This window comes from Limanda limanda, chromosome 9 (assembly GCF_963576545.1).
Source record: "Limanda limanda chromosome 9, fLimLim1.1, whole genome shotgun sequence".
In the NCBI taxonomy this organism is placed as follows: Eukaryota; Metazoa; Chordata; class Actinopteri; order Pleuronectiformes; family Pleuronectidae; genus Limanda; species Limanda limanda.
Genome location: NC_083644.1, coordinates 18,034,032 through 18,051,308, shown reverse-complemented (window position 1 = coordinate 18,051,308; position 17,277 = coordinate 18,034,032). Strand labels below are relative to the sequence as shown.

General features: G+C 39.3%; 1 protein-coding gene across 1 annotated transcript; it reads left to right on the top strand.

The window, feature by feature from the left end:
- Positions 1–3,109: 3,109 nt before the first annotated feature.
- sh3gl1b (SH3-domain GRB2-like 1b) lies at positions 3,110–16,848 on the top strand. Its single transcript, XM_061077770.1, has 9 exons — positions 3,110–3,451; positions 8,753–8,821; positions 9,254–9,326; positions 9,415–9,558; positions 9,661–9,794; positions 9,904–10,062; positions 11,822–11,925; positions 12,049–12,182; positions 14,086–16,848. The coding sequence occupies exons 1-9, from the start codon at positions 3,407–3,409 to the stop codon at positions 14,277–14,279; spliced, it is 1,056 nt and encodes a 351-aa protein (XP_060933753.1). The 5' UTR covers positions 3,110–3,406; the 3' UTR covers positions 14,280–16,848.
- Positions 16,849–17,277: the final 429 nt, after the last annotated feature.

Sequence of the window (17,277 nt, the reverse complement as noted above, 5' to 3'; positions counted from 1 at the left end):
CAGTTAATATTTTCACAAGCACTCCAGCACAGTCAACCTCCAATCATTTAGAGTATAACGTACCAAATAAACAGCCAGCTTCTTCGCAGGTCTACATGATACAACAGTGTGACAAAGTGCAATACTTTGTGTGTTAAGTCAGAGAATTTTAGCAATGCTGATTTCTAAAGACTCAGTGTACTTGATAGTTTTTTTTTATCTGCAGGCCTAAGATCTGTCCACGGGGCAGTAATGAAGATCTACAATACATTTCTGTTTTAGATTTACTCAGGGAGATAGCTGGGCTCTCTGTCCTACAGTGTCTGCTGTTCGTCTATTTATAGCAAGACACCTCGCACCAACATAGAAGACCTTAAAACCTTGATCACTGTGTACAGTACCTGTTCTTGTGAATGTTTGCTTACAGAAGTATCAAAGATTTTACCCCCGTCTGATATCGTTATATTTTTTTTTTCAGTCAATAGGATAATAAGACAAGTAAATATAAATGATGGATTATAATCTCTGAATTTTGTGTTGGTTTTGTTGTGATCTTTTTTGTTTCTTAATTGTATCCTTTTATGTACTGCTTGTTTTGTTTTATTTTTGTTCCTCATCATTTTAGTGTCCTTGTCTTGGAGAGATGTAATTCTATTTTTTTTTAAAGAGCGTTTTTAAAGATGTCTCTCTAAAGGTTTTTCTTTTGACATGATCCTTCTGTTTATGTTTTCACTCTGTTAAGATTATTATTATTAAAACAATATAGATTTTAATAAGAAATAATTTATATGTCATGGATATAAAGCCCAAGAGGTTTTAACACAGTTGCGTGTTATTGCACAATGGTGATACAATATGTGGATTTAAGAATGTAATAAAAGTCTTTTTACATTTAAAAGTAAAAAACATGTTCTGGTGTTTATTGAAGGTTTTTTCAAATTAAAATTGTACAGGCACATTATATTCAATAGCAATTACCGTTTTATTACATCACAGTGAATCCTACTGAAATATTCCTTATAAAGCTTATCTATCTTTGTATTGTAATATGGATATTTATATACAAATAATGTAGCATTGAAATTGCTGAAATAAATTAATGTACCTGAATTTATATAAATCAATAAATGCATAAATCAATAGCTTAATGTATGTTCATGAAATAGAATTTGGACAGGGGAAAGTCTATGTATTTGTTTCGACATCCTACATTTATGTATTTGTATAGATATTGAGTTTTTATTTTGGCAGTTTTGGCAGTTGATATATATACACCTTACATAAAAGTAGGAGCTACAATGATTCCCTGTATGGCAAACATGTAGTGCATTACTTTTTAACCATATATTTTATAATAGCCACTGTTCTCAAGCTGGAATTCATAAACCCTTCTAAGATCATTTAATTTACTCACAGTCAATGGGAGACTGAGAAACAATCTGATAAGATTTCACCTTCTACATCTCTACAGTAGTTCTTAGCCACTGACCTCCAACCACAGTATCATTACTAATATAAGTATCACTATTGTTTTAGTTTTAGGTTGCTGTAAAACTGCTGCCATTCCAGCACAGCAAAGATATGCTACTGCTAAAGTTTCACGTTGCGCACCATAAGTGAAATTCAGTTCACCTTTGTTTTGTTGTCAATCTCATGTATGATTATCTTAAAGCCCCATTATACAAATACACATTTTATCTGGATAATGAGTGACAGTAGAGAAATAAGATGGGACAGTTTGGTGTGTGCAAGACGAGATCAGTTTTCTATCCAGATAAAGCTTGCAAACTGTCCTGGGCCTTCACAACTGAAGGGGCCCCCAAAATGCTCCCGGCTTAGTGGATGTCAAACACAATTTGTGCTGATTTAATTGAATTTCTGAGAATATGAGCCACTAAAACTCAGTCTGACCCGACATGATAAGAGCCTTTAGATGAACTGCAGAGGAGGTGATGTTTTCATTCCTCTCTGTCAACAGAATTTCGCAAACACTACGCCACCAATTTTATAGAAACATGTTGGAAAGTTGGGGTACTGGCCAAGAAAGAACCATTAAAATATAAAGGCAGATCCACACAAAGGGCTGACCACTTCCCCAACACACTGTGAGATTTGTTGATATTTTTCCAAGGGAATTGGAGGGGTTCCCAAGTCTGTGGCCCCTTTACTTTGGGGGTCAGGGGTTGATAAACTATGAAGACGTGCCCAGCAGCAGAAAGAAGGGGTGTACTACATCTTCCCTCCAGCAGGGGGCGAAGTTTGAGTTTTTTCAGTTTTGTGTCTGTGGCCTATTACAAATCATGACAACAACTAGCTAACGTGGAATCCTGTGGAGGTTCTCCTGCTGTGTGCTCACACCAGCGCCCTTTGGACATTCTGCAGACTTTTTTCTTCTCAGCAGAAACTCCGGAGGCTCCCACTCGGACATTTGGGCTGACACATACAGCCCCTCTGGACAATGTCCGGAGGATCTCTGGAGCTCAGTGCATTTCTGAAAGCATTCTTGTTAATTGGTAAGTCGGTTAGTTAATTGGTAAGTTAGTTAGTTAGTTAGATGGGTGAATGGATGGGTGGGTGGGTGGATAGATAGATACATAGATACATAGATAGATGTACTTTATTGATCCCAAATTTGGAAATTATTGTTACAGCAGAATGTCAATGGCATTGCACTGGGAGCGAAGTAGCAATAAACAGAAATAAATAATAAATATAACTCAAAAATAGAATGTAATAAACATAAAATGTACTAAAAACTGTACATACTCCCTCAGTAAACGAAACACCGCAAAGTACTAACTTCATGACAGATTAGGTCAATTTGCAGCACCACAGGCAACATGTTGACATGATATATTTTTGTCAACCAACTCATATTGATGTAATTTGTACAGTCCTGCTCGGTGCGGGTCCCAGGTCTGTTGCCCCTTCACTGGGGGGGCCAGGGGTTGATAACCTTGTGAGTCTCAGTTCTGTGAGACTGGGAACATGTGGCCCGCAGCAGACAGGCGGGTGTATTACCTGCTCCCTCCAGCAGGGGGCGGCGTGCACCAATTCAATCATCATATTAAATCTGATGAAGTGAACTGGGGGGAACTTTTTTTTGTGTCATTGTGGCCGCTGCGGGTCTGTTGCTCCGTGTGTCAGTATCTGTCGGTGTTTCCAGACAGTGTTGTTGGTAGCGGAGGGTTTCTGTTCCTCCACGGTTCGCCCCCCGGCCCCCCAGGAGACTCACCGCGGGGGAGAGGCACCTCGACGTGGACGTGGTCAGTTGGCGTGTCCCGACTTGGAGCGACGGCCGGGCGGCTCCTGTGATCCCTGCTCCACGTCCCCTCTCTCTCCCTGGCTGACTGCCCCACGGACCGAGCTCCCGTCGCGGACCCATTTTCACCACTTCGTCCCAGGTCGAGGGAAGCCGGGGCTCAACATGTCGGTGGCGGGCCTGAAGAAGCAGTTCTACAAAGCCAGCCAGGTTTGCAGAAACTTTTTTCTCCTCTTCTCTTTAGCTAGCGACTGTCAAGGCAGCGTTAGCTCGACATTAGCACTAGTAGCTAACGGTTTGTGTCTGGCTAATGTTGATCAACGCTATGTCAATGTGGATGTTATTGTGTGTTAACTACATGAAACAAAAAAAAAAACACAACTCGGGTCTGTGTTTAAACTATCAGGGTGGTTTACATCTAGCGTTCCCTGTTCTTTTACAGCTAGCGTTACAGTTACCAGGCATCTTTTCATGTGTTTTAGAACGTCAAAGTCTGTTCAACTAGCTCTAAGCTAACTTTTAACTAATGTTGAGCAGCGGTATCAAGCTGTAAGCACACACATCTAATCGATATCTATGTGGTTTCAAGTTTTTCTCATGCAGTTGTGCAACGGTTCGGATTCAAGAGACACTCGGCACTTAGTGTGTAGTTTGCCTCAGGGTCTCTCCTGGGGAGCGACTATAAAACAACACAAGACAAAGTGGTGACTAATCTAAACCAGAATGTCAACATGTGGTGAAGCTGATGCAGTCAAATGCAAACTGCTTTTTGTAAAGTTCCTCTGAATTTCCCGATTATGTCCCAGCTGTGTGTCGTGTTAGTGTTTGAAGTGAGTCAGATCAGGGCAGATGAGATATAAACACCTCAGAATTGGAAATGCCAGTGTTGTTCAAGGAGGTGAAAAGCACCGATGTTTTTTAATGTGAGCCAGCTCTCTCGGTTATGGGTGGGGACGGGCAGAGATTTTGGTTTTTTTGGAGTTTCTTTTCTTCCTTCCCCTGCTGATCTAAGCAGGAAAGACATTTGGTTTCTGCCCCAGTTTCCTGACAGGAACACAGTCAGATCCCTGTGGGTTTGACAGCGAGGAAAAATAACACCGATCCACAAGCTGTCAATGTCAGGCCTGGTGGAAGTGAAAGTAGTGATAGTTAATAGTAAATGTGATGGTGACGGTGTGTGTGTGAACGATTGACCCCGAAGAGCGATGCAGAGAAGGTGGGAGTGTGTATGAGTGTGATTTCCCGTTATTCGACTGCAATGCAGCTGCTTTTCTTGCCAAAACTCCATGAGAGTTAATAACACTTGACATAGCTCCGACTTTCTGCTGCTGGAGGGAGGCATGCAGGAAGTTGGCTATGGAAATCACCTTGTGTTTTTCTGAGAAACTAAACAAAATCTGTGAAAAAACAAAACACATTCTACATTCAAAGGGCACTGAAACGCTCCCAAAAAGAAGCTACTCAGGTGTGACAGTGTGAGCAGATGTTAGTCCTGAATAGAGATAACAGATTTAAAGCTGTATCCAAGTGTTCTTATATGAGTACATTTGCAGTTTATCAAGCTTATTATGCATTGAAATGTCTCCTGGTTCTTCTTCTGTTTCAATGTAACTGAAAGTAAGTAAACTAATGGTTGGAGGAGAGGAAACAAGAAGATTAATTTAAGGTGTCTATTACAAGATTGTAATGAATGATGCTGATTCAGGGAACCAGCTGATCCGAAGCTAAAATCCAACACTTTTCAAACTATGTCTGTGGTTCTCACTGATCAGCTGTTCAATTCCAAAGCCTTGCTGTTCTTGTCCTCACCCTCAGTTCAATACTCCTGACAACAACAGCAAAAGGTTTATAATAACTGCATAACAGGCCGCTTCAAATTATATTTTGCACTTAAATGTTGACTTTCTGACCAACCGCGTTAATCATGGCAAGGGTGTCAGGAGAGGTTAGTGTACGGATATATCGATAAAAACTAGATTAGAGTTTAGTGCAGACTTCTTTGAGGATTACGCCTGTTCATGGGAATAATACTAAGTCTTTTATATAATCCACATTTTGGTAATTTATACTATTAGTTGAGAGTCTTAATACGGGTGTGTAGACCGATCACTACTGGTGCATCTAATAGTCTTTTAAGAAGAGCAGAAGCAATTCAATGATATCTATGATATGAGATTTTATGAGTTTTATCGTATCCTTTCTTCAATATCTCTGGATGTATTTGAGCATTTGAGGGCGATGCTGCATATCAGCATGATCAGCAAGTTCTTCATATTTGCATCATATTTAAGATTTTTCCTCAGTGTGATAAACTATTTAGATTTTTCAGGTGTATGTGATTTGAGTTTGTCATTGCATGTTATATCCAGATCTAACAATGTCTCCTGGTTCTATAGTAAAATAATTGTAGCATGATATATTACAATATCATAACATAAATGTATGATAACGTAAATAATTTTGTTTTATTCATATCGCCCACCTCTAGTGCTGATTGGTACATGGCTCCTGTGTGTATACATGCTGTGTGATTTACTTGACATAACCAGGAGGGAGTTGGAGTTTAAAGTTTCCATAAAGTATGGTGGGAAAATATTGCGAACCAAAAAAATATATCTAACAGTCAAAGCAGTTGCTAAGGTCCATTGATGTAATTAGGATATTGGCTAACTTCCTATGTAAGAACAGAAAGGCTGTGAAATCACTATCACACCTTCTGATCACAGTAACATCATTTCCTTGTGAAGTGTAATTTGCACATGTACTACAGTGTCACAGCTTTCATCTCTACCTACTTTGACCTAGTTTTCAGGTTTGTGACGTAATTTCTCAGCAGTGTGCAGTCTCTGACAACAAGCTTTCTGTTTACCCTTTCAAATCTGTGGTTAAGATTTATTATAACATGAAGGCTTTAACCTTAGCCATCAAGTCAAAATTGAAAGAACCTACACCAGTCTACTACTTCCCCTCTTTATCTTGGTTGTCAGACAACCTTGTTCTGTGCCTTTAAATTCTTGACGTCATCTAAATCCAAACAGGAGCTTGAACTATGCCTTATGATAGTTCACTTCCATTTAACTAATACCCTGTCATTATGATGAAAAGGATTCCTGTAGTAGACTGATCTCTCTGTGTAGCTGTGTTTTGTTTATACCAAAACTTCCCAATGATTACCTTTTGTGGATGTTTTTAAGCTCCTTTCATTTGAGCCTGTGTGCATGTAAATAACATTGTACACAGGTCTGAGGACTTGATGATCTCATTTAATAAAGCTATGGTGTTAAGTGGCTGACAGATTATTCTGATAATTTGTTTTTTTTACTTCCCAAATTCAGAAAAGACTAAAATCTAACTTTAGTGACTCATAACAAAAAAGGAACACCCATCTTGATTTCAATTAATCACCTTCCACCACAAATCTTGTAAGGTTGGTTTATGTACCTAGAAAGATAAGATATCAAAAGTTCTAGGTCGGCAGTCTGCAATCTTAACTTTACTCGGACGAATGCTGAGGAGACTGAGAGTTGAGGCTCTATCTTTACTTGTGACCTGAATCCCCCAAGGCCCCCTGTCATGTGCTTTCTGCACACAGCTGAGATTCAGCTACATAACCTCAGTATCCTGACACTAGACAGTGAAGCTAAAAACCTTCAGCTGCTGCTGAGGCGCTGGAGTAAACTCGACCCTATTTGTTTTAAAATAATCTTTAGGTAGATAAACACATGTGGATGTTTACTCTGTGTACTGGTATATGAATATCACCCATCATAACGAAGTCTGGGTTGTTCCAGTAATCGCAGAATTGCCTTCAACAGCAGTTTGAGTCATGAAGGAAATGCAGTGCTGTTGCTCAATCGTAGATGAGGTCATTTGAAGTAAAGGACAGGATAGAAAAGTTGCCTAAGCAATATACATTTTTGATGTTTAATAGAAATCAATATGACATTTTTTATCAAGAATCAGTCAATATGTACACGTTCCAAAAATGTCAACCATGCAATGTAATTATAAAACCTTAAAGACAAAGACATCTTATTGAAGCTTGATATTTGACACTTACTACATCTTTCCTGCATTTCTTATTAAATTTGAAATAAAGTTCTCATTTTGGTGCATAACTGCCAACACGCTCATACACCTATCTTTGTGAAAGGCTCATACCAGCCAGTTTTTAACAACCAGTCAAAAAAGTGGTTGGGCTACAAAGATATTAGTATCTTCATCGCTTAAACAATGACCGGATATATCTAATTTACATTTCCATAGGCGAAGACTGCCTGAAAAGATCATTTTGGCAATCTTCAAAGTTGTATATATTGCAGTCCAGGCCTTACAAATATACATTCTCTGTATTTACCTTAGCTCGACTTGTCAAAAGAAAAGAATCTCTCACTGTTAACATGCCTCGGAGCATTATAGGAAACTTTGTCAGGTCACTTCTTCAGGCTGGTTACATATACAAGGCAGAAATAACTACTTTCTTCCTATGTCAGGATCTCCCTCTTGGTGTTTCATTAACTGTCTACACAGATTAAAATACTACCTCTGTTAATGCTGCAGCGCAACATAAATAAAGATTAACAGCAGGGATGTTACAACTTACCTCAGAACGTCAATGAACAAGAGCAAGTCAGGTTCATAACAGCATGGCATGGTCTGACTGAACCTTTATTTCTACAAAGGTGTAGTGAGTCAGTTTGACTGGAAACGGGGCATAAACACAAGAAAGGCTTAGATTAGTTGTTGTGTGTTTGCTTTTGCAATTGTAGAATCATTCTACAAATTGCAACCAAGGTCTTTAGTTGTGTAGGATTTTTATGATCCGAGTGTTGGCAATGGATGGGAATTGTGTTTCTGCTTATTCTACACAGCTCATGGACACAGCAGTCAAGATGATTTATTACGTAAAATTGTCAGAGCTGTATATGCAAATGTTCTTTGTCGTTGATTGTCTCTAAAAAAAGGACAAACACTTCTCTTCACTCTAAAAATGAACCAAAAAAATGATGTTAGCCATGTGTATACTGTACATGAACAGGAAAGTGTCTGTTTTCCATTATTTTTTTTTTTTTTTCTGCGGCTGAGAGATCGCACTGGAAATACATGTGCTTTTAATCAACATATTCCAGTCTGCTTAAGTTGAAGCATATTGTCCTTACTGAGATAGAAATAATGGAGTGAGCTGATCCAGTTCTTTTTCATCCTGCAAAGTGTAAAGCAAGGAAAGGGTGAATCACTTGTCATGTGGATTTTTTGTTTCTAGTGTTTTGCTGCAACTCTTGTTTAAGTCACCAGAGGAGTTGGTGTAACAGCTAGATTTGCACAATATTTACTGTATACTGTGTTCCTCCCATACCTGTTCCTAAAGGATGTCTCAACGATTGCATTTCCTACACAGAGCAAACATGTCGACGTCTAAATTAGATATAAGCTTAGGCTCATTTCCCACTCAAATCAGAACCTCATGAGTGGCATTAATTCATTTGCACTCGTCTCTCTCTCTCCCTCTAGATGGTAAGTGAGAAAGTCGGGGGAGCAGAAGGAACTAAACTAGATGATGACTTCAGAGACTTGGAACGGGTAAGAGAGGCATCTGTGTGTGGACTTAAATAAGAAATGTCTTAATCAAAGCTGTGAGCCTGATTGTTTCCCTCAGTACACAAACATGCTGGTGTTTTTTGTGGGACTTCTTGATATGTGCAACTAATTTAAAGATTAATTTCTTCCTTTGATGGTTGAGCAAATTTCCTGACCTCAGTGGTTATGAAGAAATTGTGTGTATGACATTGAAAACTAATGCCATTAAATACATGTAATGTTAGAGTAAAGGATATATGATCAGCTGCTTAAACAGAAAATCAGTGAGTTACACAGTAAACGATACATGTCTTTTGTGCATGAATACACCTTTGAACAGAAAAAATCCTTTGCCTGTCAGAATTCTTGTTAGTTCTGTGACTACAGTAGTTGTATTCTTGTGATGTATGTGTGCGTGTGTGCTGTGTTATGTAGAAAGTAGATGTGACCAGTAAAGCAGTAGTGGAGGTCATCTCCAAAACATCAGAGTACCTTCAGCCCAACCCAGGTGAGAACAATATCTGTTTACATGCCTGTACATGTATTTAAATGGTTTAAACTATGTCATTAACATTTGTAAAAATGTACTCCTCCAGCATCTCGGGCCAAACTGTCCATGTTGAACACCATGTCAAAGATCCGTGGTCAGGTGAAGAACCCAGGTTATCCTCAGGCTGAGGGGTTGTTAGGAGAGTGTATGGGCAAATATGGACGGGAACTGGGAGAGGAAACGAACTTTGGTAAGATGTTTGTGAACATGTGGGCTGGTGATGCTATGATTACTTTAAATGCTTTAAACTGTGCACTAATGTCTCTGAGTCTTTAATCTCTGTGTGGCTTAGGCGGAGCACTAGTAGACGTAGGAGAGGCCATGAAGAGAATGGCAGAAGTCAAAGACTCTCTAGACATCGATGTTAAGCAGAACTTCATTGATCCGTTGCAAGGGCTCTGTGACAAAGACCTCAGAGAGATACAGGTATCTAAAACACTTACCGTCTGTTACACGATGGGGAAACCCTCTAATGGTCTGATGTGAAAAGAAATCAGAAAAATCTTCCTTTATCATTCCATTCTGATTTCTTCAGCACCACCTCAAGAAGCTTGAGGGTCGTCGCCTGGACTATGACTACAAGAAAAAGCGTCAGGGCAAGATCCCAGATGAGGAGCTTCGACAGGCACTGGAGAAGTTTCACGAGTCAAAGGAAGTGGCCGAGACCAGCATGTACAACTTGTTGGAGACTGATGTGAGGATTTATTTGTTACTGTTAAGAGTGTGGTGTTATAGCATTTATCCTTTTGGCATCATTTCAAGACCAGTTCGTTTAAGACATCAAATATATTCTTATAGATATATTTAACATCATGTTGACACTGTCGTCAGCTCTTATCACCACAAACTCTCCGGACATCTTCGTCTGTCGGAAGAAGAGAAAAGAGAGAAAACAGACAATTGTGAGCCGGCTCTGGCAAATCTCGCTCCGCCTCCCCCTGACTAAATTCTACTGTGCCTCCTCTGGAGAACTGTGGAGTCCAGGGCATGTCTGAAAGCAGCAATAGGGACATTGGTGACATGATCTACCTTCTTCAACAAAAAATCAACAAATATTGTCTAAAAATACTGAATGTGAAGTTTCGTCATGCAATTTTAATATCAGGTCAAAGGGAAAAAGTCCCTAATATGATGCTCGTAATAAGAAAGATTTAAAGGGCAATTATTCTCAGCCTAGACCTTCGTGTTAAATGTATTGCTACGACTATCATATCAAACATTTGATCCCTGGCTTCCCTGTAGAGTTTTCCTGAGTTTTTGTTGTGGAAGGCCTCTGTCCAATGCACACCCACATGACAAATACAAAGCTACAGTTTCACATGTAACAATCAGTGAAATACACCCATTCAGCACGAACAACACTGGCACTGCAGATAAGCATTATTTAAATAGCTGTAGTTGAACGGTTAAAGCATTTGATCACTCATTGGTTTCAGCAGTGAGATCTTTTGTTTGCTTTGTACATGGGAGCCAGTGAACACACCTCTAGGTGAGGGGCACAGGAGCATAGAACAGCTGAGATCATTCTCTCAGGTGCCAGTTTGTTGCTGTTGGTACAACTAATGTGTGGATCCTTGACCCCAGCACGCTGGGACCCGTCTGACAATAACTTTCAGTTTCGGTCACGTTGGCTCAGCTATCTATTTGACTTTTTATTTACTCTGCATCTACCTGTAATCTTAAAAAAGATCAGGTTGGGTCTGTACACTTTAAGTACGGAATATTTTGGCTTAAGTTTTGAACAGTGGGAGGAAATGGAGATGCAGCTTCTATCTTTATTTATAGTCTGTGGTGGAAACTGTTATAGAGAAGAATTGATTCAACACTCTGACCACTTTGGAGGCTGTAGTCTGTGGTGCTGTTGAACTGTTTTACATTGTACAGAGAAGCGTTTTTGTTATTATGGCTGACATTTATTAGACTGCACGTTTTTTAGCTAGTTTTACCTTTTGAAAAACCCCTGTACATCTAAACTGATTTGTGTGTTTTTGTTACACAGCAGTTCAGCAGGGGATTAGTAAAATTGAGGGAAAGTTGCCAATGTGAATATGACTACTACTACCAAGAGGAAGTCAGCCTGTTCCATGTTTCCTGTTTTCACTCTGTAGGCTCTGCCTCCTTCATTTTGTTTCCAATAACTGCCACATATGGGTAAATTTGAGTGAGAAAGATTTTTGACCGTGCAAACAGAAGTTGGATCAAAAAATCCTAATTTAGTATTATCTTGAGATGAGGTTAAATGCTCAAAAAAGCATAGCAGACCATGAGTTCTGATTATTATGTCAAACAAATGTTCACATTATTTATTACACATGAGCTTAATGATTATGTCTCTTGAAGGTGCAGTTTAATCTGTATTATTTGGGACAGTTTATCCTATGGAATTGGTAACACAGCATATGATTAAGCATTGATTGTCTTACATATATTTGTGTGTGTTTGTGTGTGTGTAGATCGAACAGGTAAGCCAGCTCTCATCTCTGGTGGAGTCTCAGCTGCAGTACCACAAACAGGCTGTGCAGGTGCTGGATGAGCTTTCTGACAAACTCCGTGACAGGTGCAGTAACAAAACTCCACAAATACAAACATATTGTACAGTTCAGCTAACTGTACAGCTCGGAGCGTTATATTTATTATTCATGATGCAAGTCTCATTTCCATTTAACCTTTATTTAAACAGGATGAATGAGGCTCAGTCTCAACCGAGACGGGAATACACACCTAAAGCCAAACCTATCTATGACTTTGGAGAAGACAACCAATCAAACGGTGGATACTCAACATCGATGGCCCCTCCACCCTCATGTAACTCAGGTAAGACACAACTGAAAGGCTCTAAAAACAAATACAAATTTAAAAATGAATTGTAGACCAATAACATTTTGTAATTTTAACCAACGCTGCTGTAAAATAATATAAAACTAACCATGAAAGTTAAAATGATGAAGTGGCTGAGTGTACAGTTGGTGTCAGAGAACAAGACAGAGAACAGAAGAAACTTTGTCCGGCATTTTTTGTTTTCACCCTGACACTCACTCTTTCTAAGTCACACAAAAGAACTACACAGGATATGTGCAGAAGAGCTGCCACATAACCACAACTAAACTCAGCTGTTTCTACACGCAGACTCAAAATGCACCAAGCGAAAGTAACACTACTGCTTTCTTAAAAATCTCTAAGAAACTGAATTGTAAAAACAATTGCTTGTTGAAGATCTGCAACCACTGTGCACAAGCAACATGTCAAAAACATTCAGCACACATATGTTTATCTTTCTCCAGTTTGAGGTTTTTTCAAGTGCTGGCATGCTCTGAATGTTTGACTCTCAACTGCTCTCAGTTGTTGACCATGAGAAAATGGATGTGTGCGTCTGTGTGAGGGGGAGGGGTTTCCCATTAGTGAGTGAGTGTGTGTGTGTGATTGTGTGTCCTGTCCTGTCATCTCAATGGCCTTTCTCCAACTGACCCTGTTTCTTTTTCCCGTGACATCATCAGAGCTGTCTTTTCACTCGGCTAGATTGTCCTCTCGCAAACCCAGATTGTGTGAGTCCCAGATTGTGTGGGCCATTTTTTCTCTGTCACACTCTCAGTCATGGTCTTGAAACGGTCTGTGTTTGTGCAGCTTTAGGTGTTAGACGTTTGAAGTTCGCTACAAGCTGCCGCTCACTGGCTCGGCACGAAATTGGTTGTTGATTGTGTATGTGTAGTTAAACAGTGTTGTATGTGTGTTTGTGAAATTGTATGAAATCCACATCTTGTGCGGTTGATACTGTAACCTGATTTAACTGACAGGTATTAACAGTTCTACAGTGACTGGTTCTGGCAATATTTAATTTGAATGTTTTATTTACACAAAAGAAAAATCAAGATTGTCTTTATTTATTATACATTCTACAGTTTAGGGGTAATTTTTACATTAAGGGGAGGCTAATCTTAAATAATGAAATACAAGATTTGACCAAAGATGGAGAATTATTAGTTCAAGTATGCGCTGCATCATTAGTTGATACCTGGTTAGCTTTGTGTTAAACTACTTTCTTCTCTTCTCCTGGTCTTATATTTCATTGCTTGTGCTATTTAAAAAATAAATAAATAAAAAGGTCCTAAATCTTAATCTTATATTCAACTTGTATATATCTGTAGACACCCTGTTTTTTCATGTCTCGCAATTTGCACATTCTATAAACTGATTGTTTTAGCAACTAAATGTCTCTCATAGTACAAAGTGTTTAAGTAAATTTTTTCTGGCTTTATAAATTAGCATAGTAAGGAGAAAAGCACAGAGAATGAGAGCGACACTTTCCCGTTCTCTCGCCTACCCAGCAGCCTGTGGGGTTGACTTGACACAATGAGAAAATTGTTTGGCGAACAAAAAAAGGCCAGTTTGTGTTGGGAGCCTCATTCTCCTCTGCTGATCTGTGAGAAGTAACAGAGGAACAGATAGAACGAATAGAAGAAAAGTCCCACACAAACCTGGTGTCATAGGATGTGGTTGTGTTGTGGGTCATGGATAAAATCTGTCAGCACTGTTGAGCTTGTTTGCAGTGCTGTGTTGCAGTCGATCTGCCTTAACTAATACTAATGTTTTTACTTGTGTATAAAATCATGTGACTTTTGATAGGCTGCTGTGCGTCTTCACTGTGTGAGCTTATCCTGAATCCTTCCACCTCTCTTTCCATCATGTCCTTATGTTCTCTCCCTGCTTGTTGTGTCCTCAGCACCGGAGCAGCCGAGCTGTAAGGCGCTGTACGACTTTGATCCGGAGAACGAGGGCGAGCTGGGCTTCCGAGAGGGCGACATCATAACCCTGACCAATCAGATCGATGAAAACTGGTACGAGGGCATGCTGAACAGCCAGTCGGGGTTCTTCCCCCTCAACTACGTCGACGTCCTCGTCCCGTTGCCACACTAATACAAAGAGAGCCGAGAGGAGACTGGTGGAGATGGAGAGAGCAAGTAGAAATAGCAGAGGGGGAGGAAAGTCAAGCCGAGGGATGATCCGCAGAAGATTCATTTTCACCTTCAGCACCAGTGACCACAGACGAGCACTTTTTTGTCATCTTGTTCTGGGGGAAGTTGGTTACATTTCAGAGTCCAGAGAAGAATTTCAACCTGTTTCACCCAAAGGTAAAGAATCTAGAGATGGAGAAGAAACGGCATCACTTTTTATCCGACAGTAGGAAATATTAACTGATGAAACATTTCTAAGCAATGCTTTTTTAATTAACTATAAATTACTGATATGATAAAGAGAATTGTGTTGAATCTGAGGAATGGAATGATGCATTTATATTATTGTCTTTGTGCAACTACAGTCTGTTTGAAACTCAGGTTGGTCACCAGTGTAAAAGTCAGTTTTCAGACTGGAGAGGCCACCTCCAACCTCACAGTTAATTAATATGTTTGATGTAACCTGACTGAAAATCATTCTCATTTCAAAATTGAGAATCGATTATCTTGTCTTTCAGAAGATTTGGCCAGCGGCTCATGCTGCCTCCTGTTGGCGTGATTTAGAATTACTTTCACATAAACTAAAATGTGACTGCACATGAACATAAATGTAGTTTTACCTGCATCTATGAAAAGAAAACTGTTAAATATTTTTAACGGGAAAGATGAGTCAAAATGTATCTCAGATTTGTGAGTCAGACAGTTTCCAGGTTGTGTGAACGCTCTTTTTCTCACCTGTGCATTGATGATGCTACAGTAACACAGTATCACAAGACAACAGCAGGTTTTTTTCGTATCATTTCAGTATTTGATTCGAGATAAGTCTCAGTTTACCACAGTAGATTTTAAGAATAGACCGACCGACTATGTGAGAAAACGTACTTGCACCTTGGTCCTCAAATGAGATTGACTTACTTCGCCGTTTTACAATGACCCAAAGTTTGAATGCAGACCTTGCACCTTTTTGTCACTAAAGGCAAGCGTGTGTAGAAAATGATTAGTCGTTTGTCTGCTAGTCTGTTTGATAGAAAAGACGGAGCCAAAAAGTCTTTATAAAATGTAATAGTTACCTATCGCCTAGTGCGCTCGGATATTCTCAAGCAGCCATTTATTCATGTAGTGTTGTGTCTGTTTGTGTTATCATGTTACACCTTTTGTCTTTTGAGCCCTGTTGTAGGCACCTGTTTACTCCCTGCAGTGCCTGACTAGACGACGCTGCTGGCAGCGACTCTCTCACTCATATTCTTCAGCGATTGTCCCTCTGTTTCTATCTGCCCTCATGTGTTTGAGAATGTGAACCTTGTTTCTGCTTTGAAGCCGCGTGCGACCCCTGTTATTCTGATCATTGACGATTGCTTTGATTTTATTTTGTTAGTGTAATGGGCTGATTCAGACTGGTGTTTTAATCTATTAAGACAAGGCTGGTTTCTTGTTTTGGATCGAGTCACAGTCGGCACAAGCTGTATGTGGAGTCTAGTACACTGTACTGTATGAGGGAAACACCTGGAGTGAAAGGGAAAACATCAAGGGAAAAAACGATAATTGGTATAATTTGATGAACCCTTGTTACCAATTAATCTTTACCGAACATGTCTAATCAGTCCGATTGTCTACGGGGGGGAGTTTTAATTAATGAAAAATACTATTTGAATGTGTCTGCTACATTCCCCCCGTTATTTGTGTTTGTCCTTCACTCCACGCTGCCAGACGTTAGTTTGGTCCTCGTCTACATATGTTTACATCTCTGATCGTTCAACATTTCATTGCTTGTATCAAGTTCAGGGCAAAGTTAAAAGACTGTAGGAGGTGCTGCCTGGGTCACACTGTTATTAAAAAAAAGTCCTTGTTAGCTTTGTGTGAGTGCCTTTGGAAAAGAAAGGAGGGAACATACCGCAACTGATACAGCAACCAAAACCTAACCTAGCTACTTAAAAAAGACAATGGTTGAGTTTCTTTTTTTTTAAACTTTTGGTTTTAGTTTCTTTTTTTTCAACTTTTGGTTTTAGTTTCTTTTTTTTAAACTTTTGGTTTTATTTGTAGCCATTGGCACTTTTCCTGTGTAAAGTTGAAATGCATGTGTGCACATGTCTGCACATTTATGACACTACAGCAGTTTCCTGAACATGTTGTGTTGAGATAATGTGACGTTTTGTCCACAAACCACCGGTGGAAACTGCTTCTGTGTGGTTTAAACCTAGTGTGAAAAAAAAATATCCCACTGATTTCTTTTTTTAAGGGCTTTGCATTTGTTTAATCAGTCTTAAATACTCTTTTGAACAGCGTAAAATCACTCTGGCTTGCTATAGTATTATTTTTTTTATATATATATAAGACCTTTAAAATGTTTTAAATTAATCTTTGCATGTAGTCCTATGTTACACCTTGTAAGTGTATGTCTTAGATTTCAGTTTCCTTTTTTATGTGAGTACAGAATTTAACCGCAATATTTTGTCTTTTATTATCAAAGTATTTGTACGTGCCCCCCCCCCCATCTCCACTCATTCTTACAATAAACAAAAAGGAAAAATGTGTTATTGTGTGTGATCAATGTTGAGGTCGTCTGACATCAAATCATGGCTTTGAAAATCAGTTAAATTCAGTAGAGAAACTAACAAATGAAGGACTACAATTACTGCCCTATGGTTTTATGCCTCTGACAACCAGTGCAGTTTATTCTAGACTCATGATGTCACATTGACATTTGACCAATGAAATCGAACCGAGTGACGACTGATCAAAATTCGAAGACAGTCCCTAAAAGTAAACTTGAGATTTGTTTTAAGAGGCTAAAAACATGATTTGAGAGGCTACTGTGATTTCAACCTTTGACCACTCAAGTCTAATCAGTTCATCTTGAGTGTAAGTGAACCCTTAAGGTGTTCTGTAGGTCACAGCCACCTTGACCTTTGATCCCCAAATTCTAATCACATCTTTGATTTCAACATTAGTTCCAAATTTGA

Excerpts from the sequence above, each read along its gene's own strand:
- sh3gl1b (XM_061077770.1), top strand. The coding sequence starts at position 3,407 with ATGTCGGTGGCGGGCCTGAAGAAGCAGTTCTACAAAGCCAGCCAG. Across the intron at positions 8,822-9,253 it reads ACTTCAGAGACTTGGAACGG|AAAGTAGATGTGACCAGTAA; the intron begins GTAAGAGAGGCA and ends TGTGTTATGTAG. Across the intron at positions 12,183-14,085 it reads TCCACCCTCATGTAACTCAG|CACCGGAGCAGCCGAGCTGT; the intron begins GTAAGACACAAC and ends TTGTGTCCTCAG.